The sequence below is a fragment of the Gavia stellata genome, chromosome 8, assembly GCF_030936135.1.
Source record: "Gavia stellata isolate bGavSte3 chromosome 8, bGavSte3.hap2, whole genome shotgun sequence".
Lineage (NCBI taxonomy): Eukaryota > Metazoa > Chordata > Aves > Gaviiformes > Gaviidae > Gavia > Gavia stellata.
Genome location: NC_082601.1, coordinates 22,869,012 through 22,893,246, shown reverse-complemented (window position 1 = coordinate 22,893,246; position 24,235 = coordinate 22,869,012). Strand labels below are relative to the sequence as shown.

General features: G+C 37.0%; 1 protein-coding gene across 2 annotated transcripts in view; it reads right to left on the bottom strand.

Annotated features, from left to right (window-relative positions):
- Positions 1-7,491: 7,491 nt before the first annotated feature.
- Positions 7,492-24,235, bottom strand: part of PPIG (peptidylprolyl isomerase G) — a 30,052-nt gene continuing 13,308 nt past the window's right edge. Inside the window, exons 6-13 of one of the 2 annotated variants that reach the window (XM_059820276.1) lie at positions 22,685-22,772; positions 21,534-21,563; positions 21,300-21,439; positions 11,608-11,812; positions 10,665-10,832; positions 10,049-10,133; positions 9,056-9,192; positions 7,492-8,758 (exon numbers count right to left, since the gene is read on the bottom strand). In XM_059820276.1, the coding sequence (XP_059676259.1) occupies positions 7,639-8,758; positions 9,056-9,192; positions 10,049-10,133; positions 10,665-10,832; positions 11,608-11,812; positions 21,300-21,439; positions 21,534-21,563; positions 22,685-22,772 (1,973 nt within the window). In that variant the 3' untranslated portion in view covers positions 7,492-7,638. The remainder of the gene's footprint in view (positions 8,759-9,055; positions 9,193-10,048; positions 10,134-10,664; positions 10,833-11,607; positions 11,813-21,299; positions 21,440-21,533; positions 21,564-22,684; positions 22,773-24,235) is intronic. The other variant, XM_059820277.1, reaches the window with a different exon arrangement.

Sequence of the window (24,235 nt, the reverse complement as noted above, 5' to 3'; positions counted from 1 at the left end):
AACGTTACAGTCTTTGCTACTGCTCAGCTCTGAGGAATTTTGAAGAGGACACCTACCTGGAAATGAACTACCCATGAACAGAAGAGTTGGCACCACAGGACTACTAAGGATGGACACCTTCATGTCCCAATATGGACTGGCTGCATGCTCCTGGAAAAGAAAAAAATTTTTTCAAAGCTCACTCATTATGTTAGGTCAAATAATCTGTTTCAATAGCTAAATTCTTTCAGATGCCTTTTGCTAACTTACGCCTTTCTGGTATCTCTTAAATGGAAGAGTGCTGTAACTAGTCTGTAATCATCCTTCTTGTTCTGGCAGTGTATCCTTGAAAGAAGTCAAATTCACTACTTACAAATAGCTCTCAAAAAAACCTAAACAACCCCAAAACAAACCCCCCTCATCTCTGAGGGCTAAGACTTCAGAAGGAGTTTAAGTGAAGGTCAGAGGTATGACAACCCTATGAGATATCTTCTTTAGAATGATCTTAAATTAATTCTATTTAAAATAAATCACCTTGTCCTATAGGCTTTGTTAAACTTGTAATGTGTGTGGTCATTCCCTTTCCACTCCTGCACTGACACCACTACAATCTATGCTGCTTTTTGTTTTGGTGTATCATGGCCTCTGGCATTAAGAACTAGATAACCTCAGTGGATACATAAATGATTCAAATCTGCCTTCTAATCTGTTAAACTGATCTCTAGAAAGCACTCTTAAAGCATAGTTGTTCATAGCTGGTTGATAATGTCTTGCATAAACCAGCATGGCCCATTCTTTTTCTGGGGAATTCCTCATGTCCAATACATTATCCAGAAAAATGCACATTTCTGGTAGGTGGTGAAGGGCTTGAACTTCAGAATTGCAGGTCCAATAAAATTCAACATTACATCTCTGTTAACATAATAGTAATTACCCCCCCTCAAATGAGTAGCACCTGGTCTGACTCCGTTTTTTATATAAAGAAAAAACAGGCAAAGGTTAGAAAGCAGCAACATGTACTGGAAGAAGCAAGCAATAATTACTGAGCAGACCAGAGCCAGGATCAAAGATACAAGACTACTATCATCTGGGAAATACAAATCCAGCAACTGGTACAGCGGCATAGTGGGCAAGGGACAAACTGGACTATCTTTGGTGAAGCTTAGTATCACATAACTGCTACAGGACAAGTATTTCTGCATTATTTCAGTTATAACCTATCAGTACATATACAATTAATTGTACAGTAGTTACTGATTATACAGTAAGGCTTAAACTCTGTTTCTTTCTTCTTCAGAAATACATCTGACAACTACAGGAGTATCTACTAGGAGTAAGAAGCTAGCTACTGTCTCCTTACAAGTTATATGTGCCTGCAAAACCCATCAATGCCCAACAGCTGAAGCTAACTCGGGACCAAGTTACAAGGTGTGCTATTTGCCAGAACCTGCCTATACTCAACTTCAGCTCAAGAAACAAGTACCATAGCTATAGCTTGCAGTTGTACCTTTAACTACTCTAGTTTAAATTATGGAACAAAGCAGTAGATTCACTTTCTAGGAATTCAAGAGGTAACAACCAAAGGTAAACTATCAGTTCATCTGTACTGTACTTGAATATTGCTGGGCCTTCACGCTTAATTCAAACCTTATGTTTTGGCTTAAAAAAATTCTTACAGAACAAATAATAAAATTGAGTAAGCTGTTTGAAAACATCTGCCTGTAACAATAAGATCAATGTTGAGCACACCTTTTATTTGTTTTCTACTTACTTTTATTTTGGAGAATGCAATGGAAAATAGGAATACTATCTTGAAAAAGTTGTGGCACTGGCTGAGTCTTCAATCCGTTATGGGAAAGAGATGGCTGCAGCAAGACTGTGTGTATCTAGCACTCTAAGTTTCTAAACTGACTGTTGGGAATGGGAAGAGTACTTTCCTGCTTTCTCCTAAGCACTCTGCTGCCAGCACAGCCAGGTTGCCAGGCTAGGATACTTGTGTAGGTGACTTTTTGATAAAAAATTGTTCTTTCACTCAGTTCTAAACTGACTGTAAGCTGTCCTGCTGCTACATTTAAATCCACATCATTAAAGAGGTAGTTCTTCTCTAACTAGTGAAAACTATTCTGCTTCACACACGCACAAAAAAAAGAGACTCTTGTACTTACACAAATACAGAGCAAAGTTTGCAACTAGCAAAACAATTAGTAGTAAGACATTAGCTCAGCTTTGTTACATGGCTGTATTTTTATATATGTTATATAGATAGTGAATAGACAAATTTGTCATTCTGTAGTAGAAACTCTTAATTCCATTTAAAATTCAACACTATAATCCAATTTAGCATGGAATAAAAATCTGACTATTCACATCTTCAGTAAAAATGTACAGATCTTGGTTTAACTGAAGAGGTAGTGTCCTGACATCAAATCACCATACCTTGTAAATCTGTACAAACAGTACCACCCCTTTAAAGGCTGGAGATGTGACACTAACAAGCACATTTACACAAACAGGTTGCACCATATGACTTCGAAGGGAATATTACTCTAAATATAGAAAATGCTAAATAATACTGCAAGAAACACACATGGCAGACATGGAATACACTAACAAATATGCAAAAAAGCATTTATTTCTGAGAAGTACTTGTATATACAAATTTTACATTTCGTATCAAGAACTCATTCTCCCAGATGACAACTGGATCATCTTCTCTGTTGGAACTGTAAATTACAAGATGTCCAAAAGACAGGTTTCCAAATACTCTGCTAAATACTACATGCACCATAGTGCCTGTCTAATTAATCACAATTTTTTTAGCTGGTGAAGGAAATGAGTTACCTAGTTCCTTTTACCACTGATCTTATATACAGTTACAGGGATATGTACAGGATATGTAGAAATGTTTAACTTCCTGCCAAAAATAGCAAGTTTCCTTAAGTGCTTTGCATGTTGCAAAATTTCAATTCAAAGTCAGGGTGCTGCATTAGCTTAGTTTATTTAGTCATTTAATGTTAGTGTTACAACTTTTATGAATACAAATATAAATTTAAAACCAATCATGCATATTTAGCAGTTTAAGATCTGTTCTCTGAACTTGCTTATGTTAACTGCCCTATTAGTTTCATTTGAACAATGACTTTATGATTAAGGAAGGACACTAATTCTTCAATTAAATGTACCTTTACCTTTATGTAGCTTTACTATCTAAACTCACCACTTACTGTATTTTATTACTGCTATTCCTTTTGTGAAATTTCATACTAAAATTGGAAAACTTATTTTGGCATGATAGGTTTTTCTCTTTTTTTTAAAGCAGGTGAATATTACTTTTTGCTTTAATGCAACACAAGTTTTGTTAGAACAGTGTTCCTAAAGACATTAATTGTTCAAGGGTAAGAAATAAGATTTATACTAAAAGTACCTATGCAACAAAATGGAAAGCTAAAGTTTCATACTAGGCAACTGCAGAATTGTACCAAATTCAAATTTTGCAAAATGCAGAGTTCACAGACTTTTTGATATGTATTTTCTTGAATAATTTAGTTAAATACTGCATTAGGAAAATTACTATTTTCAGCAAAAGAAGGAAAAGTGCAAGTAAGTTCTTTACATTTCTATCACATTGACTCTAGAAGTGTTAAGATTAATTTTGTCACTGGTATCATCCAGGTTAAGTTGACCAAAAAAAAAATTAACTCATGGCTGCTGCTAAAATACTACTGCCTTTTCTCACAAAGTTGTTGTTCAAGATCGGAGAGGGAGAATACATAGATGATTTAAAAGAGAGATCTTGGAGATACACATACTATGCTTTATCAAGTCCTAAAAGCAGAGATACACATTTTTGTCAATGAGACAAGCAGTGAGTCTGCTATGCCCCTAGAAAGTGTGTCAAAAAATACTTTGCTTCAATGAATCAACAATAGATCAACAGTTCCAGGAAAGGTGGCTAAAGGACTGCTTCTTTTATGTTTACATTAATCTAAAATCCACTTGCCAGACTGACACTATTACAAATGAGACATTGTTAGAGGATCACTGCAAATTCTTCAGGGCATCTGACAGAGACCACTACAAGAAAAGTCCGTAGTGTGGGATTTCAAGTAGCAAGTGAGAAGTTTCAGGTTAAAATTTTGACAACTGGATAAAACAAAGGGTTAAAATGTAACCATAGCCTTTTTGTTTTCCTTTTCTTAAAAAAAAACCAAAACAAAGCAACAACTGAAACACTATTGCCCTGTCAAAGAATCAGCAGTCAGCAACGCATCTTCTACAGGCAATAGTGTCTACACAACATTACATTATATCCACCCACCCTCAGTAAGATTTTGTGCTTCCAAGTTGATGGCAGTACCCAGAAAATCCAACATCAAATACTGGTCTCGTTCTGATAAAGTTTGGAAAGTTACTGCCAATACTAAATTCATCATTCCATGTATACATAGGCTGTATAGTATTAGTAAAATGTAAATATCCATTTGTCAATACAACAGTGAATGCATGTCTAACCTTTGGAAATTATTTCAAGCCTGTACATACACTTAAACATACGGTTACAGAGTTAGTCCAGTACTCCCTGCCCTCATTTTACCTTGAGTCTTGAGATTCACAAATTCTCTGGAGTAAGGTCAGTGCTGGGGTACTGACAGAAAAAGCTGTCTTCTAAATGTACTGCTCTTTTCCCCATTCACAAGGAAAGGCCATGAGCATTTTTTTGATTACCTCTGGTACAAACATAAGTACTGATTTCAAGTATGCTTCCAATTCAATTCTCTAAGCAAAAAGCCAACAACCTGACACAGCTGCCAAAGATGGCATTGAGCTACACTGTGACTACAGCACAAGGCAGTTACTGTGAGGCTGGGAATAGGAAAGCTCTGCCATTGAGGGAAGAAATGGTTCCAGGTCAGCAAGAGCAGTAGCCACTGCCTCACAAGGCAGCATGAGCTCACTGGTGCTTGTGGACATCTTGCTGTCCATGTCCATGGGACCGTGCTTCAGTCCCACTTTTTTAATCTGCATTCTCAATTTTCAGTTTGGTAAAGAAAAGCACAAATCTGGCTAATCCTCCCTCTTACAAGACTGCAATTGTTGTTTTTCAGTTTAAACAAAGTGATTGGCACTAAAACAATCTACCATCAAATACGATACAGGCAAGGCATGCACGCATCAAGAGATCAAGTGTATCTCACCATGTGCAATTAAAAGTAACCAATTTCTTACAAAGCACATTAAAAACCAAGAAAATTAGCTTTGTGCCACCAACTCAGATGAATTTTAACGTGCGTGAAAGAATTAGAGCTTGTTTAATTTGTACAAATAATTTTCTGAACTGTAACAAAGAAAAAATCTATATGAAAGGGTGTACAAGTGCACTGAAATAACTAGTTACACACAGCTGCAAACTACAATTGGATATAATCTCCATTTTGAGATTTTAAATTAAAGACTGTAACGTTTTTAAACAATGCTTATGGATTGCCTTACTGCTGACTGCTTGCATTTTTTTCCCCTCTTCTACAGCACAGACAATATAGTTGACAGTTTGTTCGCGTGCTTATATGAGCTTCAGGGATATTGGCAAGAATATTCTCAGTAGTGCAAACATACTTCTTCAGCAATAGTTTGCTTGTGTGTCAGCTCCATACAAAATAATGAAGGAACACTGCAAACAGAGCTTCTAAATGAGACTCTGAAGCACATGGCATGCATAGCACAGTATAAATGCACCGATGGAGCCTCTGTCCGAACTGCCATACAATTCTGTTAAGCCTAACTTCCTAGCTTTTTCTTAATACAGTCCCCCAAAATAGGACTAAAACTTCTCCAAAGTAATACAGAGCTCAGAGTGGCTTCACACAGAACAGGTGCACTATCCAGGTCTTTGGCTCACTCCTATAAGCTCTCAAGTAACAGCTGCATCATCCACCCACATGTGGGCTTGGGAAACATTTTTACACATTCTGCATAAAATGACTACTGCAACACAAAGTTCATACTAAAACATTGGGGAAAAAAAAGTTGATAGCCAAAGCACCTCCACAGCAGCTCCACTAACTATTCTGCTAAAAAGTAACACTACACACTTCTAGTTTTCTTCCCTTAAAATGGTTGCTTACGTTGTTCACAATCCTGTATTTTTTTCCACTTTCAAGACATAACTATTTGTTTTCCTTTAGAATAACAACTGTCTGGATCACAATGTCAATCTGCTGTAGACACACACTCATCACAAAGTGGGTTATATAGCAAAAATGTTGACAAACTTGTAACAAAGACAGTAAAACCAAGTTTTGTCATACACTCAAAAGATCTGCCAAAAAAATTGACTATTAAAACATTGTTTCACTTCGACATAGCTTTACATTAATGCTTGTCACTTCTCTTCAGGAAATTCAAGATTTGCCAGCCTTTGGTGTGAATAGTTCAAAGGACTGAAAGAAGCATTGGGGTTTGTACCAAATCTATCCTCCTCTCAAGCCCACTATGTTAAGTTACCATGTACCAGCTGCTTTTTAGTGATTGCACATATGCAGGCACTCCTGCAGCAACACAAGCCAACCTCTTTCATATGAAGGTGTGGTGGTGAGAAAGAAATGGGTGGGTCCTAGAGGCAGGAGAGGAAAGCAGAAAAGGGAGTGAATTGGTTTGAGGACGACACGCACGTAGTAAAGAATGAAGAGGAATTCACAGTACAGTCTTTAGAATGAGGGGATGCAGGGAGGAAAGCAAATTTTTGTTTTAAAAAGATAAAGAGCCTGTCTTAAAACGTTACTTGTAATTCTGCTTCAACTACCCCAAAAACCAGTACTGGAGAACTGCAATAGTTTTCTCATAGGCTGCTAAGAAGCAGCAAGAGTAGAAAGGATTTCCTGGTTCCTTATTCTGACACCTGCTGTGAATTCTGGTAATCTCTTTCATCTCTGTGCATCCATTAATCAGCAACTGAGGCAGGGTAGTCTGAAGCATCCAAGCTGAATTTTCTGCAGTAGACAAACATGAAAGCATGGAACAGAAAAAAGGAGGTTACAGGGGAAAAACTACACTGATGAGCACTTCAAAAATTTTTTTTTAGGACAAAGAAGTAACTCCCAAACACAGATGACTGCCTTACAGCATGAATGAATTCTACTGTTGGCAGTGACAGAAGTACAAACAGTGAAGATTTACTTAAATTAATTCACTCTGATTACAAAAACTCCAACGTAGTTTTCCTCTATAAATTAGTTTCCTTAGTATTTATACCTACTGAAATACAGATGTAGCAACACTGGAGCAATGGACACCTTGCAACATTCTCCTAGCTTTAAGATGACATGTAGTATACTTGCAGCTTTCTTCTTCACACATGAAACAAGCTTATTCACAAGCAGCCACTGTTTGCACTAAACTAAGTTCATTGGGTAAAAAATAAACGTGGCATAGAAGTTACCTTTCTAGCTGCCAACACATAAGAAGGATATATAAACCAATGAACAGCACACTGTATTACACATATAGTTTGTTTTTCATTTCAAGTTTATTAAAACTTTAGCAGTACAAATGATCCAGGTTTTAGATTATCAAAAGACCAAACTGAAGTCCACATCTTAAAAAAAGGCGTTCCCCAAAATGTCTCCAAAACTTTGAGACAATGGAAACATTAAGTCCACAAACTCATCCGTGCCTGTCGTCATCTGTTCCAGGACTTGTTTCATGATCAGACTTTTTATCCTTACTAGGGGCATGATCTCTTTCCTGACTCTTTGATTTTTGGTTTACTTCTTTTTCTGCTGAGGATCTGGTCTTTTCCTTTTCTTTACTGCTGCGTGAATATGATTTTTTTGATTCTCTCTCTTTGCTGCTTGGTCTCTTTTTTGAGTCTGGACTTCTATCCTGATCTCTACTAGACTTCTTATCTTTACTGGATTCAGGACTGCTACTCTCACGGCTTTTTGAACGCCTCTTCCTTTGGCTTTCAGTATCATTCCTCTTATATGAGCTTCTACTTTCTCTATTTGAATACCTCTCTCTGTTTCTGCTTTGACTTTCCTCCCTCTCTGAGCTCCTTGATTCTCTCCTCCTCCTATTTTCTCTTCCTCTGTATTTATCTGGTGTACCTCTCCTGTCTCTGCTTCTTGATCTTCCTCTTCTTCTTGTTTCTCTATCTCTATTCCTTGAATAGTCTTTACTTCTACTGCGATCTCTGTCTCTGCTTCTCGATCTTCCCCTCCTACCCCTATCTCGGCTTTTGCTTCGATCCCTTGTTCTACTGCTGGAACTATGTTTTCCTCTGGCATGCTCACGCTCTTTGCTTCGTGACTTACGTTTCTCCCTGTCTTTACTCTTCCTATGGTCTTGTTCATTACTTCTTGAGCCTGCCCTCTTACTCCTCTCTTTGCTCCTACTTCTTTCTTTATCTCTCCCTCTGGAATCATAGCGCTTTTCTTTTTCTCTACCTTTCTCATGATCTCTCTCTTTGCTTCTTGATCTTACTCTCTTTTCATCATGTCTACTGTGCTTGGAGTCTCTTTCTTTACTTTTTGATTTCTCTCGGCTTTTACTATGGCTTCTAGATTTAACTCTTTTCTTGGCCTTGCTTTTGTTATGCTTGTCATCTTTTTCTGAATTCCTTCTTGTCTCCCTGTCTTTACTGCTGGATTTGTGGTCTTTTTTCTTCTCTTTTTCCCCTCTTCTGCTTGGACTTTCAGAAACTTGTCTGTGGTCTGACATTTTTCTCTCTTTTCCTCTTCCTGGGCTTTTTTGATTATCTTTCTTGTTTTCATTTATTTCACTCCTTGGAAAGAGAAAGATACATTTTTTTAAATATTCTGAATCCCCTCCACTCTGAAAAATTAAGTCAGAAGTGAGACAGCTTCACAACTGAAACTTAAATCACATTAGGTCATCTATATTAACAAATATATATTTACAGTAGCATGATTAAAATCAGACACTGTTAAGTAATGGGATAACCAAGTCAGCGCCCTGGTTTTTTGGAAGTAACTGTAATTGAAAGTCTAAGATGACAGGTGTTACTTTCAATATATAAAAAAAAATTCAACGCATATACTCCAGAAAGAAATAATCTTACTTGTCCCCTTTTATCCATCTTTCTCCACTAGACACTCTCATTCTTTGAGCTCTTTGCATTTCTTGCCTCCAATGTGGAGGAGTTTCACTGCGTCGGAATCGATCTCTCGACCTGGATCTGGAAGGTGTCCGATAACGCTTGAAGGGAAAAAGATAAAATTGTGTGCAAGTTTGAATTTCACATGCTGTGATAGCTAAGCAAGATTTTTATCCCTGGTGATTGGTTCTACATAGCACCTAACATGACACTTCACATGTATATACCAAGTTTACATTGACAAGTTAACTTGCTGAAAAATGTATTTGACATTCAGCTAAAGCAGGAATACAAAATATCTGATCAAATAACTATTTTTAAGGTAACTTCTATTCCATGATTTTTACGCTTTGCGGAGAGGTATTCATTCTCCCGTTGCTTTTAGTTAGCACAAATGCAGCTCCCTTTTCTAAGAATGAAAAGTCTTCTTAGCTTTGACAAATAACATGAAAACGATACTTCACACTTTTTCTTTAACGTTTTTACTAACATGTTGAGGGATAGAGACTTCCGTTACTAAAAACATTTGCTACAAGCAGTGCATAGCATGTGCACAAAATCAGAAGAACCAATCTGACAAATCCCCCCTGCCAAAAAGGGGAGAAGTCTTCCCCACACTCCTGGTACTGACGTCGTACTGGTTCTGGTGTTCACTAGAACCCTTTTTGAGCTAATTCCATTCTCTAATTCACAGAATACTACATTAACACAAAGAAAGCATTTTTTGTTTTTTCTCCCCCCCCCCCCCCCAAATAAACTCAGTATGTAAACAGGAAATTAAACTAATTTTCCTTGTTGTCTTCCTTCAAGCCTCAGTCCTCAAATCAATTACGACTGCCCCATAAATCCATATTTTTTTTAAAAAATCAACCATCCTAATGAAAATTGTTAGTAACACCAGCAGTAAGACTGTGCTACCACCTTGTTTATTTTGGGGAACAGATTGTAAACATTTACCCTTGGTCCTCTTCCTTTTATTTTCCTTCCAGATCTGGTCACTAACAGCCTCCTCTGGTATGTTGACTGTGAATTCGATAGATTACTAAAAATAATTTCAAAAAGTGATATTGTTTGTAACATCAAAGAAAGAATGAAAGAGAAAATAAAACAAATTTTAAAACCTCTTCAGAAATTAAACTAAATGAAAACATACATTTATTTTTTATTATCAGTGCAGACATTAACAACCACACAATAAAAACTTCAGATTTTGTGACCACAAAATATTTTACAAGATTTCCAGGTTTTACCATTTTTGAAAGGAGAATAAATTATAGATTCAGATTGGACAGTTCCAATAAATTCTAAATTGAATTGCAATGCGTTTTACTTTCTTCTTCTTGAATCAGTCATTTTAAATTTTTCATTCACTACAACCATTTTCAAAGACTAAGCCTTTGTTCTAGGACAAAGACAACAGTTGCCAATAAACTGAAAAATACATTTTTCATCCAGCAATACTCACAACATGGAATTGTTTATCAGGAAAAGGACTCAATGTTAAGAGTCCTAAAACAGTAACGTGACCATTACCACTGTCAGCGTGTAGTCAGACTCAAAACAGATGTATTACCTTTCTCTCTCCTTTTCTCTGCTTTTCCTCTCTTTTTCTTTCTCATCTACTTTAGGAGGACTTTTCCTCATCAGGAACCGGTTTTCAGGTACAGGAGGAATTTCTTCAGGACGGACAGTAGATAACGGCTGTGCTTCAGGGTTTTCATCTTCACTTGCACTGGATGAGCTTTATTTTTGTATAAAAAAAATACTTATACTTAGAACCGAGTTATCTGGATGAGGGAAGACCTTTCAATCTATTTAAATAATTGAGAAACTATCTTAATTCAATACACAATGATACCTGAAGAAACTCAGGAAACAGAGCTATTTCAGAAACAACTTTTTTTCCCTATGATATCTTGGCTCCAAAACGTACAACTGCAGTAGATTTCTGACCAACATTTTTAGTCTATGAATTCCAATTGTGCAACACTGCACATACATTTACTCTGTATTTAGATAGAGCTTTTTTTTAAAAAAATTATTTTCTTTGAAAAACACTATCAGGAGTCAAATTCAGATTTTACACTGGCATTTATAAGTGGCTACAAACTATTGTAATTCCAAGCAGTTGGTATAAACAAACTTGTGTGAAATGGGCTTAGTCCCACAGAAACAATGTTTAGGCAGCATTGCCCTAAGTGAACATTTCTTAGATTTTACTGCTAGCCCATAGCATATAATTTAAATTGAATTGTACAAAAGTGAATTTAGGGAAACCAAGCACTCCTGCAACTTTTCAAGCTTGCTTCACTCCTTTACAAGCTGCAGCACGTATGCACATGGACACTGTCCTTTGCCATCATTATCAGAAAAATTTAAGCCTGTTTATGGAAACTGATTGTCTCCCAAACTTCAAAATACCTACTTCACTAGTTACAGAATACTATTCTGTAGTTATAGGACAAGTAAATCATACTGCATGGTGTACACTAACAAAACAAAATCTCAAAATTGACCTTTTCTTGCTTTTCTTTCTCTTTTTCTTTTCTTTCTTATGTTTCTTGGAATTTTTCTTGTGTTTCTTTTTTCGTTTTTTCGATTTCTCTTCTGAAGCACTCTCAGTATCTGATGATGAATCAGAAGATGATTCTGAATCACTTGAACTTTCCGAGTCACTGGATGAGGAAGACGACTTGTGTCTTTTCTTTTCTTCTTTCTTGGCTTTAAGTCAGAATAGCAAAGACACATTTTAATGTCAAAAACTTCTAAATAAATCTCAAAAAAGTCAACTTACCTAGTATCTGCCTGAGCTTCTTGTAATTGTGTCATGAGACTACTTCATCAAAATCCTTAAGAACAAATTGAAGTTTTGGAGAAAACACTGTTTCTCCCAAGTACAATAAAGGATATGTCTAGAAATACGTAAGAAATTCCCAACATTTTGTATTTACGAAGCTCTAAAGTATCAAATTTATACTGTCAAGAACTTGTAGAACTGTGTAAGTTTTCAGATGATGTTTTACACAACGTAAGCTACATATGAAAAATTATTTAAAAATTTAGAAAATGTTTATAAAAAAAATTTCTTTGGCTTCAGGTTTAACCTGACTTCATATAAAATCTATTCAAATCACAAACAAGAAGTTTTGAAACAGAAAGTAAGTGGCATAGACTAAACTGATTACTCATTGAATTTAGCTCAGAGAGAACATTCAAATAACCAACCTTCCTGCTAAGTGAAAACATGCTTAGAGAACAGTCCTAATCCTCCAGCTCATCATGTGTTGTTTGGTTCTGTTTGTTTTGGATTTTTTGTTTTTAACAGAAAGATACAAATAACTTACTAACCATCTGGTATGAAAAGGAACCCTGCTAAAGAGCAGACTAGTCCTTAATTTCATATTTCACCATTTCTCATGTGGCTGCTGGAGCTGCAAATCAGCAGTTTACTGGCAATCCGATATTAGTCTGTCAGGAAATAATCCAAGAACAACCACACCTTTTTCTGCCCTTTAACTGGTCTGAGACCTACTTAAACTATTAAAAGTGATGTAAGTATTATTTCAGAGTCACATTACTTTGAAAAAATTATATACAATAAAAAACTTACTATAAAAACATCACTAAAGGAAGTCTAGGCTTCTGAGTTATGATGCTTCAGATAAATCAGTTAAATGGTACGTATAGTCTTTAAATGTGTTATGAAATTCCTATTAGGCTATTGTCCACAAAAATAAAAGCTCTATCCATAAAATCCAGAAGAGCACACTAGTTGTCTTTGGACTGCTGTAGTTGATGTTTCTAATTAGCATCAAATATTATTTTACTTTGTCATTGCAAATTGCAAAGATTGCCCATCATTCATTACACAACATACTACAGTCTCAGCCAGAAGAAACAGAACCATCACCATTAAACAGAAGAAAAATATACCAAAAATAAATACTCGTGTCCGAATAGCCTGTTTCCTCATCGCAGCAAACAATCCATATTTTAGGTGAACACCTGTTAAGGCCTTAGAACAGGCTTCAGATCAGAGACAGAACTAGATTTTAAAACTGCATATGAATCCTAGCTGAAAGTATTAGCCTATTTTGCAAAGCTTTTAATAGCTTGCTCTAGCGAAAGAATTCATGGTTTAGAGAGATATTATCTGACCTACATCAACATAGAAGCCGTTTAAATGCAACCTCCCACCCCCTGCTCTACTACTGCACAAAACAGGTAAGGGAAAACATTAGGCAGCAAAGACAGGATTATGACTATGCAGCCTGTCTGCATCTGAAAACTATTCAGACACAGAGAACACAATGTTTTCTCATAGCAGAAAACATAAAGATGTCTCCCTGAATAACCTAAGCTTTTTTCTTTTCTATTAAAGACAGAGAAATTCAACTGTTTAGTCTAGCCAACCATTTCTTCCATTGGCTTCCACTTGTGCCGAACAAGATGATGCAATTTGTACTTAGCTATTGTGTATAAGTCATATAAAATAATTAAGGCAAGTAATTAGAGAAACTCTTTTAAAAAAAAAGAGGTAAAAATATGTTACAACTTTCCTATTATATTATTTTTGTCCTTGCTCTACAGAAAGTAAGTCCTCTTGGGTATTACAATAACTCAGGTGTCAGAAGAGAAAAGATTTCAAGAACTTCAAAGAATTACAGGTTATTAACCAGCTTTTTACTTATGAACAATCTTGATTTTGTACATATGGATAGGAAGAAAAAATCCACTTCAGAATTCCCCACCAGCAATCTCTGATCATATACCATACTTACAGGTGTCCAGAAAAAAAAGTTAAAAGTGGCAGCAGTACCAAATACTAAGAAGTATCTATTAACAGCTATTCAACTTCTAGCATGCAGTTATTTGGAAAATGAACTCTTTTAATTCTATATAAACAGATTAGAGATCTGAAGGTAAAAAAAAAAGTGATACTCATGTAGAGAACTTGAGGTAGAGGAAACACTTCTATGAAGAGTACATCTGGTAACTGCCCTTCTGAAAACACAAATGGCTATTTAATGGAACAGTGTTATCAATTTTTGGAATTATTGATATTAGATTCTCCAACTCTTTAGCAGGTATTACCGAGTTGACTGACTCTTGAGAGTTAGCAGTAGGTATCTGTAACTGCAATCATGTGAGCTCAATGTGGAAATTCCCAAATTCAACGCTAACTTAATCTCATTTTTGCAAACCTGCATGACAGGAGGGACCAGTTTTTTAAGGATGATCAAAAGCAATAAAACTTACATACAATTCCTTGCTAAACTCGTCGGAGAAAAGAATATAAAAATGAGTCTTGGGGATAATGAGTTCTACTATAATACTTAGGGATGCATTATTTGTAATAATAAGCTAGTACTTCCTACTAATTTAACTTTTAATGGGGAAAAATAATTCTTAGTTGCGCAAGAATAAAAATCAGTGACGACAGATCCACAGTTGCCCAAAACACATTTCTAGTTGCACTTCAGACAGCTTCCTTATGACAGATAAATGTGCTGTGGGAACTTCGTATTGTCTCTTGGAAATTGGACATAAGTGGGTATGCTTTCGAGTAGCAAAGTTAAGTGTGGATGTATTATACCAACTGCAGAGACAGACAATTATACATTCCTAATGGAGAAGAGAGTCAACTGTTGCTTTTCTGAGAAATGCTAAGTTCTTATTCATACCATCATCTCTTAATATTTTTTGTTCTGTGTATAGTTATTGAATGTAAACCAGTGAAATCTCAAATATATGAAGTCGTCATATTTTGTCCCCCTCAATCCATCTTCTCATCTACCATCTTGCCCAGAACACCTTCCAGCTGTAGACTGTGATGTATTGATGGTCTAGATCTATCAGAGCCTTCAGTATTGTTCCAATGTTTTCGTGACAACATCCATAACGAAAGCTAAGGCAGTATTGTTCTTTATCTTCAGCAAAGTGTTAGCTGGTAGCATTAGATCATCTATGTAAGTCAACACCTCTTTTGTAGCAATCCAGTGTCCTATTCTGTCATGTCTCCCATTCAGAATGCAGGGATCTACACAGTGGTGAAAGACTACTTCTTCAGAGCACTGCAGAACAGTTGCTTCCAAAAGAATTGGCTGAGATTAAAGATCTGGATGACAGCAAGCTAGCTGGGGCTTAATTCAAGTAACAGTGGATCAGATACATGGTGCAGAAAAATCTCAGCAGGAACAACTAAGTACGGCATCTTGGCCTCTCTTTTTGTGGTCATCCTCTTCATGGATACTTTTTTCTCCTTCTAACATTACCAAATCCCCACACTGGTACAATGGATGAAATTTAATCCCATTGCACTAAGTTGCATTAATTTTTCAGATAAGCATCACAGACACAAGTCAGTCCTGTATGACTACTACAGTGACTTTTTTCATAGTGTTTTCTAGGTGTTTATTCACAAGCCTCATTTGATACAGACTAACAAAATCCTGACAACCAACTGAAACACAGCCTCTGTACTTCATAAATTGTATTAGTCTTCTGGTGATTTCTGGGTGCAGTATAAACTAGCAAGTTGTCTTACCCTTTTAGGACAGTCTGCTGATTGAAATCAGCTGGTTCTCATGAGATGTTTTTAGAGCTTCTTGCAAAATGTTTCCAGAAGACAGGTGTCTCATTGTATTTTTTATTCCCCTTGTTGGTCCAGACCATGATTCGTGGTCTCTTTTCTCAAACTTTTGCTCAATGTCCTTATTAAAGTATTGTATTTAATAAAAAGTCTCTGTAATATTTTATATCAGTTTTAGATTGTCTAAATATATATACATTCACAGAGTGTACCAAGTACATATTTATAAAAGAAAACCAAACAGTTTCCAAATAAATTTCAATCAAAGGAGCCTGGTGTCATGTAGGCCGGGTGACACCCAAACAAAAAGAAGAATCTCACCTGAGCACTAAATACGATGAACACAAAAGTACTAAAAAAAAAGGTTAACTAATTTCTAAGTCCCAAGACACTTGCAAATGCTTCTTATCTATTCAACACTTTTGGTTTTGGCCCATTCAAAAAAACCACTATATTGCACTATACTGTTTCCTACATGCCTTCAGGCAAAACAAGATGTCTCCAGCTCAATTTCAGAAATGTCTGCCTAAGGCATCAATAAATGCAGTTACTTCCTGTATTTTCTCCCTCCTGAATATTTTAAGTGTGTCAAAAATCTGTGACAGTTTTATCTGCATTCTTTAGCAAGTTTAGGTATGTTGTGGTTACTACTTTAAAATGAGTAAGTAATAGAAGGAAATGGAGGTGAGTTAGTGAGCAACTACCTCAACAAACGTAATGTGATTCTTAACATGCAGCAAATAATGTCAATGGCATTTGTCAATGGTATGTGGGAAATCACGTGGCAGGTAGGGAGTGAAATGACAAGAAAAAAAAACCCAACCAACCAGCTCAGAACTGTTTACACAGCAAAGACAGAATACCTGGCAAGAGGTTTTGGAGATACTTTCTGGTGACATCTAACTATCTCTGTCCAGCAGCAAATGCTGTTTTGAATACTGAACCGATCTGGTGCTGGCCAATTACAGATCAGAACAACAAATGAAACCAATCCTGCAGCATGAAGGTCAGCGAGAAAGAAACAGACTTCTATTTACAGTCCAACTGTTCCAGCTCATTACCTTCAGGATCAGGTTTCAACTTACGACCACATCTGAAATAGATACATCGCTTCCTACGCCATTCACCGTGACCTGTAGTATTTACCAGACTTCATTAATGACATGATCATGCTGCATGGCACAGCCAAGCACTCACTGCATTATCAGCTCGTTATGGACTGTAACCGGTCTTATGTTAGTCCCATGATATCAGATTCCTGGACTTGAAATGAAGAAATGACCTGGCCAGAAAGCAGTCGGGCTCAGGCACAGAAGTCAGAACAGATGATCTCATCTTGTAATTCACAGTAGTGGCACTCAAATAGTTACCTTATATCAAGTCCAATAACCTGTGTTGGACTACAGCAGTCTCCAAAAAGAGGGTGCCTTCACTTCAGAAGGTTTAGACACATATTTTTCCTGATAATTTTTCCAGTGTTTACTCACCCTGCTGTTCAGAGTATCAGGTCTTTTTTTTCCTATTTTGCATGTGTCTTGCTTCAATTACTTGCCATGAGCTCCTATTATGTCTTTCACTGTTTGATTAAGGACTCACTGTTTGTTACAACAAAAATTATACACAGTGATCAAATCCTCAGAGAGATGCATTAGAGAACACTACCATACTTGATTCTCGTTGATCAGATTACGTTGTTACTGTGAGGAGTCCTGTATCACAAATGCCTTTGGACAGACACGTTTTTGTAGACAAGCAACCTACCACAAAACTGCAGCAGCAGAGGAAGGGAGAAAGAAAAAAAAAAAAAAAAAAGGAGGGGGATTAAAAAAAAAAAAAAAAAAAAAAAAAGCTATCTCCAGTTTCACTTTGAACAGTTTCGGCTAATGCCAGAAGAGTTTATACCTAGTGGCCAGTTCACTAGGAGGAAAAAAAAAAAAATTAAACTCATACAGAAAAGTCTGAAACAACTATTCATAGCAACCAGCTTATGGAAAGGGGGCTAACAATGATGTGCAACAAGCTTGCAGAAGAAATGAGTACTCTAAGGATTGAACGGGTGAGGAAAGGGAGGATACACAAATCGAAAGCCCAGGTAAGACATGACTTATCAGAATCACCACTTTCTGAGGCTGCTCTTATTCCATACATATTTCATGATTCCTAGATGTGTAACTTTGTACTCTGTATCACTGCTTGATAATTTGTACTGATTCTTTTTTTTTTAAAAGAAATTGTACTGATAGAATGACCTAATTACAATATTGCTCTTTGATTAATTACAAAGGCAGCCATGCCTTAATTGCAGAAAGCACACTTTTACGAGCAGTGATTCTACAGGGACATCTATAACATCAATGAAGATCATGAATCAAGCCTAGCACTGCTCGGTGCAGAATCCCCTAGAAATAAACTTTTCATGAGAAATCTTCATTAGAGGCTCCTGTTAAAAACTGCCCAATGCACAAAGCTGTTCAACTTTTTTGGTTTGTTTTTGAATAGAATGTCAGTGGCTTACATTCTTGAACACATCCCAGATATACCTTTGATTAACCAAAGTCATGATCTCAAACAATGCAGCCAGGCTTGTTTGACTAGACCCCCCCTTCTGCAAAACTTTGTCAATTGGTATCAAACTCCCATTTGCCTTTAAGAAAATTAATATTATGTTACTTGTTCCACAGTTTTTCCTGAGAATTATATTAGTTTAGCTAGTCCATAGTGACCTTTCTAAATACTGGCTTAATACTTAGCTTTTCTTCTTTTTGTTTCCCCCCCAGCTTTCAGGATTTTTCCTGGAACATTAAGATTCTCTAAAAAGAATACCAATTGGCCAGAGAGATTCTTCTTTTATAATTTAGCTTCTCTTGTTCGTTTTCACTAACTCCTCCAACTTTAAGGAAAAAAAAAAAAAACAACCCCAAAGGAAAAGATGACAAACATTCTACTTTTCTAGGTGATCACCCTCTCAAATCCCAGGTGAAAGCTTCTGATCTAGGCCTCTGCAATAATATAGTTGTGATTGCTGTATCATTCAATTCACATAGCATCCAGTAAGTTAGCTCAGTCAAGTCATCATCCACTCATCCCTAAATAAATCCAATTCTTCTATACAAAGAGATGGATTTACTTCCTTCATAAAGCACTTCATCTGGATATTCATCATGATACGCAAAAATGCGATCACCTTTCCTTAACTTTAACCTAAGAGAAAAACATTCATATGAAGCACCTAACTTGTACTGTGATTCCTTCTGCTAGTGCCATCTTGGCTTCCCTGCTAAACTCAAGAAGAGTCAGTTCTATTGTCATTCCATAAAGGCTTGTCTAATTCCTTCCTTTGTGGTGCCTACCAGACAAGCTCATACAATAAATATTTTACTTTAAGCCTCCCTTGCTATCATAATGCACCCTCCCACAGAAACTTGCCATTATACTTCCCTCACTGGCAACCTCCTTATTCCTTTGTCTTAACAGCAAGTTCTTAGAAGCAGTCTACTCTGGTAACTGCCTCTTATTTCACCGTATCGGTTCCCTTTTGCCTCCCATAATAATGCGCTACAAACAGTTCCACTGTTAGATGACTCTCTGTTGATCTTCCATGACACTGCTCACCCCCCAGAAACTGCTCCTCCCATCCCGACTCCCTGGCCTCTTCCATATATTGACAGGTCACAGGGCCTCTCCTGCTCCACCTGCCGGCTTTGGACTTGCAGCTTGGCAAATTTCCTTCTGCTGATGTGATGACACACTGTTCCTCCTATCTCCACTGCCTCAGGCCAGCACGGTTCATCAGTGGTTCCATGTTGTGCATTTAGCAAACAGTTCCAGCCATACTATCATCTCTCACAGTAGCGGTGGATTTCCCTTTGCAGGTCCTACAGACAACCTTTCCCTTTCAATAGCAGGGTTCTCCACTCACCAGGATCTCCATCACGGTCTGTCAGGCAACACCTTCATCAAGCTGGCTCTGCATTAGTGCCTGCTATGGCCCACATCTCCCCTCACTAACCTCTGCCCTGCATCTGCCCGATCCTGGTGCCTAAGGCCTCTTGTTCTCCAACCATTCCTGCTGCCCACCATTACCTAGTACTGTGCCTTATAGTCAGTTAATTGGGCTATCCCATCGCCCTGGCATCAATTTCCCTCTGTGGCACACCAGACCAGCTACAGGAAGCACAGTCTCCATGATCCCAGCAGTACTGAGGCAAAGAAGTACAAGGACACAGACAAATGGGTAGGCCCAGACAGTCAGATCTTTCCAGAAAGCTGTTCTCTTTTAGGAGAAGTTAAAGGAAAAAAAAAATTGTATTTATTTTATTCACTCTTTTGATGACAAGTACTTTAAAGCCCTCCCTAATGACTTTAAGTCATCAGACTGCTCAGTGCCAAAACTTTCATTTAGTCATTCAATTTCAAGTGTTCTAGAGCGGACTAAAAAGGGAGCGTGGCAAACCAAGGAAGACATATATACAGAGTGGGTATCTCACCCACTAGCTTTACCCATTCTATATCGGTATTGTTTTATTTTATTTTCTAGTCTACGCCACCCGTGCATTTTTTAACAGATACCATGCTCCTGAGTACTGCCCAGCAAAACAAAATTATGTGTAACACACAGGTTGACTTATGAGTTAATCTAAGAAGTTCTAGAACCTTTGAGAAGTCAGAAGCCATAAAATAACTTTGCTTGGAATTCTGAGGTATTGAAGAGATCACTTCAGACTCCAAAGCCATTCTGCCACACAACACAACAGGTGAACATAGAACTGCATCAAAAAGGAGAGGAAAAACTAAGAGGCTCAGAAGTTTGAAAGCCTGTATTTTTCTTAGGCCAAAGAAACCATGATTCTTGTCTTGTGCTTCAGTATCCTTGGTGCAACCCTTCACAGTACGTATCAGCAGCAGAAGGTGCTATGAATGAAAAAGCATAATGAAGCCTGTCATAGTTCCTATCAAATAGGCATCCTGGGTTTCCTCTAATGAGATTCTCCCAAGTGACAGCAACATCTTAGATTGAGCCTTATTTTGTAAGAGAAGCAGAATCCAATCTCCAATACCATGTTCAACTCTGGAATGGCAGAGCAGGGCATCCCTTCCAGAAGGAAAGGCAGGTTCTGTCATATTCCTGTTTAAGAATATAGTTTATAACAACTTAAAAAGGATATCTGCTAAAGGGCCATTCCAGGCTTTTCTACTCTATGTGCCTGTTCTGAAGATTTACCTGAAAGAAACTTGAAATAAGTTCACCACCTGCAAAAAAAGCAGCAGTTATCAAATAAAGTCAGACTGCCATCAATCTTCCTAACATAGCACTCTACTTTCTATGGGACAAGTGCCTGCCAGCTTTGTACTAAAATTTAGCTAATATAAGGAAATCCAAGACAGGAGAAGCTTTGAAGAAAGCATATATGATGTTTCTTTCATGTCTTCTGCATCAACACCTTTTAAGTTTTTCAGAAGACAAACTGTACTGCAATGTTATTCCCCTTTTCACCAATTTCCCCTCCATCCATCAAAAATAAGTTTCTAAATATTTTTATAAGCAGCCAACAGGGAAGAAAATTAGCAAAATTACCTCATAGCTTGCATCTATGTAAATGTAAATTTCAACTTTACCTTTGGATTTTGGAATTAACTCTCCACAACTCAGTATGCGTACTTCAGCATATGGTTTACTAGATGCATCTGTTTTCTGGTTTTCTATTTCTCTCACAACTTCCTGACCTGAGATGACTTGTCCAAAAACAACATGATGTCTGAAGAATTTAAACAAAAGTAAGAATTCTTAGTGCTTAATTTTCTCAAGGCAGTTCCCAAACAAACATAAGAAGATGATAAAGAGATAGTTACCCATCTAAGTGAGGTGTAGGTTTAGTTGTTCTGTTGTTTCCAGATTTTAATTTAAAGAGAAAAACAAAATCAGTATTAGTGGAAAGCAGTCAGCATTTGAAGCATGTCATATATGCATAGGAAGGTGAAAGTTGTTTTAGTGAACTAATAAAATTGAACCAATATATATTATTCTAGGTTTGTGTGCAGTTAAAAGTATTTAATGTTTTATACATTAAACTATCTATTCCATTCATTACTTTGATTATCACATTTTACTGAACAAAGTGCACATAAATTTTTAGACAGCATCCTCATAGGATATAATAAGTATTCTATTTATTCAATTATATAAATACTACCAGTAACAGACATAAAAATTAAGGCAACTGTCTCAGAGCAGGAAAGCTGCAAATAACCTTCTATAAATTAAAAAATAATCAGAATTCAAAGGAAGAAAAAAATATCTGTATGTACAGATTATTTGACATAGAAGTAGCACTGACTTTCTCTCAGCTTTCCCCTATACTAGCATTACTAAGGCATACACATGTCAGCCGTGGCAGAAGTAAAGAACTGGGATAATTACAGTAATGATCAGTCAAAAATCCCGAAATAAGGGTCTAATGGTAAGTGACATACACAACTCACCATGTTAACTAAAGTCATGAAACATGGGTAAGAGTGATGCATTTCAAGAATTTTTTCTGTAGACAAGTTAGATTTAAGAAGAGTCTGTATTTTAAGAATGTAAGTTTTAACTGTAAATGAAGACTGCATTGGAAAAGTTATTCTGTGACAAAAAAAACCCTCTACTACTTTTGAGAACCCCCAGAACTGTTTTGCTTACTTCCAGACAACACTTATTAGAAGTAAGTGGTGAGAGTTCTACAAGGAACCAACAGGTTTGCTTTATTGCCGAAGTTAGAACACAGCTACTGAAAACTACCAAAAGCTCTTTTGCACAGACAATAAGCACTGAACACTAAAGTGATAAAAATAGTCAGGCTCCCTGAACAGCACGTTAGGAAAATGGCTACTTCCATGCAACTTTGTGAAAACCCATCAACTCTGGGTTTGCACAGGAGCTAGTCTGCAATATTTAAGAGGATTACCTTTACAGCTTACAAACAGCAAACCACACACGTATTTCAGGACAGTACACTACTTACATAAAGAACTGTGAACCATTTGTATCTTTCCCTCGGTTGGCCATTGAAAGGAGAAATTCTTTGTTGTGCTTTACAGCAAAGCTTTCATCTAAAGAAAGTGTTTTCAGTTACTTCAAATATTCCACATATGCTTAGATAAACGCTATAATCTAAGTAAACTCATTAAATAAACCTGCTAGTCACTTCGGTAGAAAGTTGTACTAAAATAGATTAAAAATAATAGCTATTTTAAAATATGTTATTCCTTCCATTCTAACTAATGAAATTTAATAAGGAGAAATAGGAATTAACGGTTTATAGCCTGAGAAAAACTAAACAATTGAGTATTCTTGTTCAAGAGATTTGTTTCCTACCAACATTAGCAGAGACCTCATCATTTTAAGTTGTTGCTCTTTCTATTCCGCACATACTGATCATTGTCTCTTTGGAGCAGCTGCAGTTTTTTAGCTGTGCATTAACTATTAATAAACCTCTCATTTTCAGGCAGTTCTGTTGTTTTATTATGTTTTAATACACATGGATATCCAGTTTGATAGCAATCCCAAACAACTTCTGTTTGTCTGTCAGACACACCGATGAACTTGTCAAGCTGGCCATTAAAAAAATAAGTTTAACCTGAATAAATCCTACTCTGATGAGCAAATCATTGTAACAGTTCAAATTAAATCCCAATGAAACTGTGAAATGTAATCACTATTCTTCATTTAAGACATCTACAAGAGATTATCCTATCTCCCTCCTTTCCCAAAACAGCACAAAGGCTGTTGGGGGATCCAAACTCTTCGGACAGAGGAATTTTGCTCAATGTTGTTTAGATACAGATGGCAGGAGCAGGTATTAACAAAGAAAAGCATACTATCTGTAAGGCTGTGGTTTCGCATCATGCTGTGTCACTGGCAATGAAAGGGACAGTCCCACTCACTCTCCAGTCACCTGTACAATTGCTATCTGGCATAACATCAAGTGTCAATCTAATCCTACGGTGCTTTGATTAAGGGATCCACAAAAGCAAAAACTCCCATGAATTCAGTTTCATACTGTGGCTGAGTTGAACAGCCAGCTTGCAACTGCCAGAAGGTAGGTAGAGGTTTTGCTCCTTCCATCTCTCCCAACCACATATTTCCTCAAACCCAGCTACTCATTTGTGTTGGTTATGATGCTTGCCAAATTATTGAATTGGGTCCGCTCACTAATATGGTAAGAAACACTTTTTTTGCTGCAATAGTCTTTGCGCATTTTAGCAAGCTGAATCAGCTGCAAGTTTGATCTGAATGAGACGCAGTGCAAGGTAAGACCTCCTCCCTCTTTCGGTGGTTGCAAACTGTTGATTCAGCTCAAGGTCTGATATAAAATTGCAGCCTGCCCCTACTAAAATAGTGAGTAAGTCTTTTGATTGCTGCAAGCTCAGACAAGAGCCAATGTTAAAAGAGAAGTGGCAGGGAGGAGCATACCCACTCCTGCTGGTGGCAGCTAGCCATCACGTGGGTTTAGGTGTAATACAAAAACTGCTCCAAGAAACAGAGATGCTCCACTACATTCTGGACAAACACA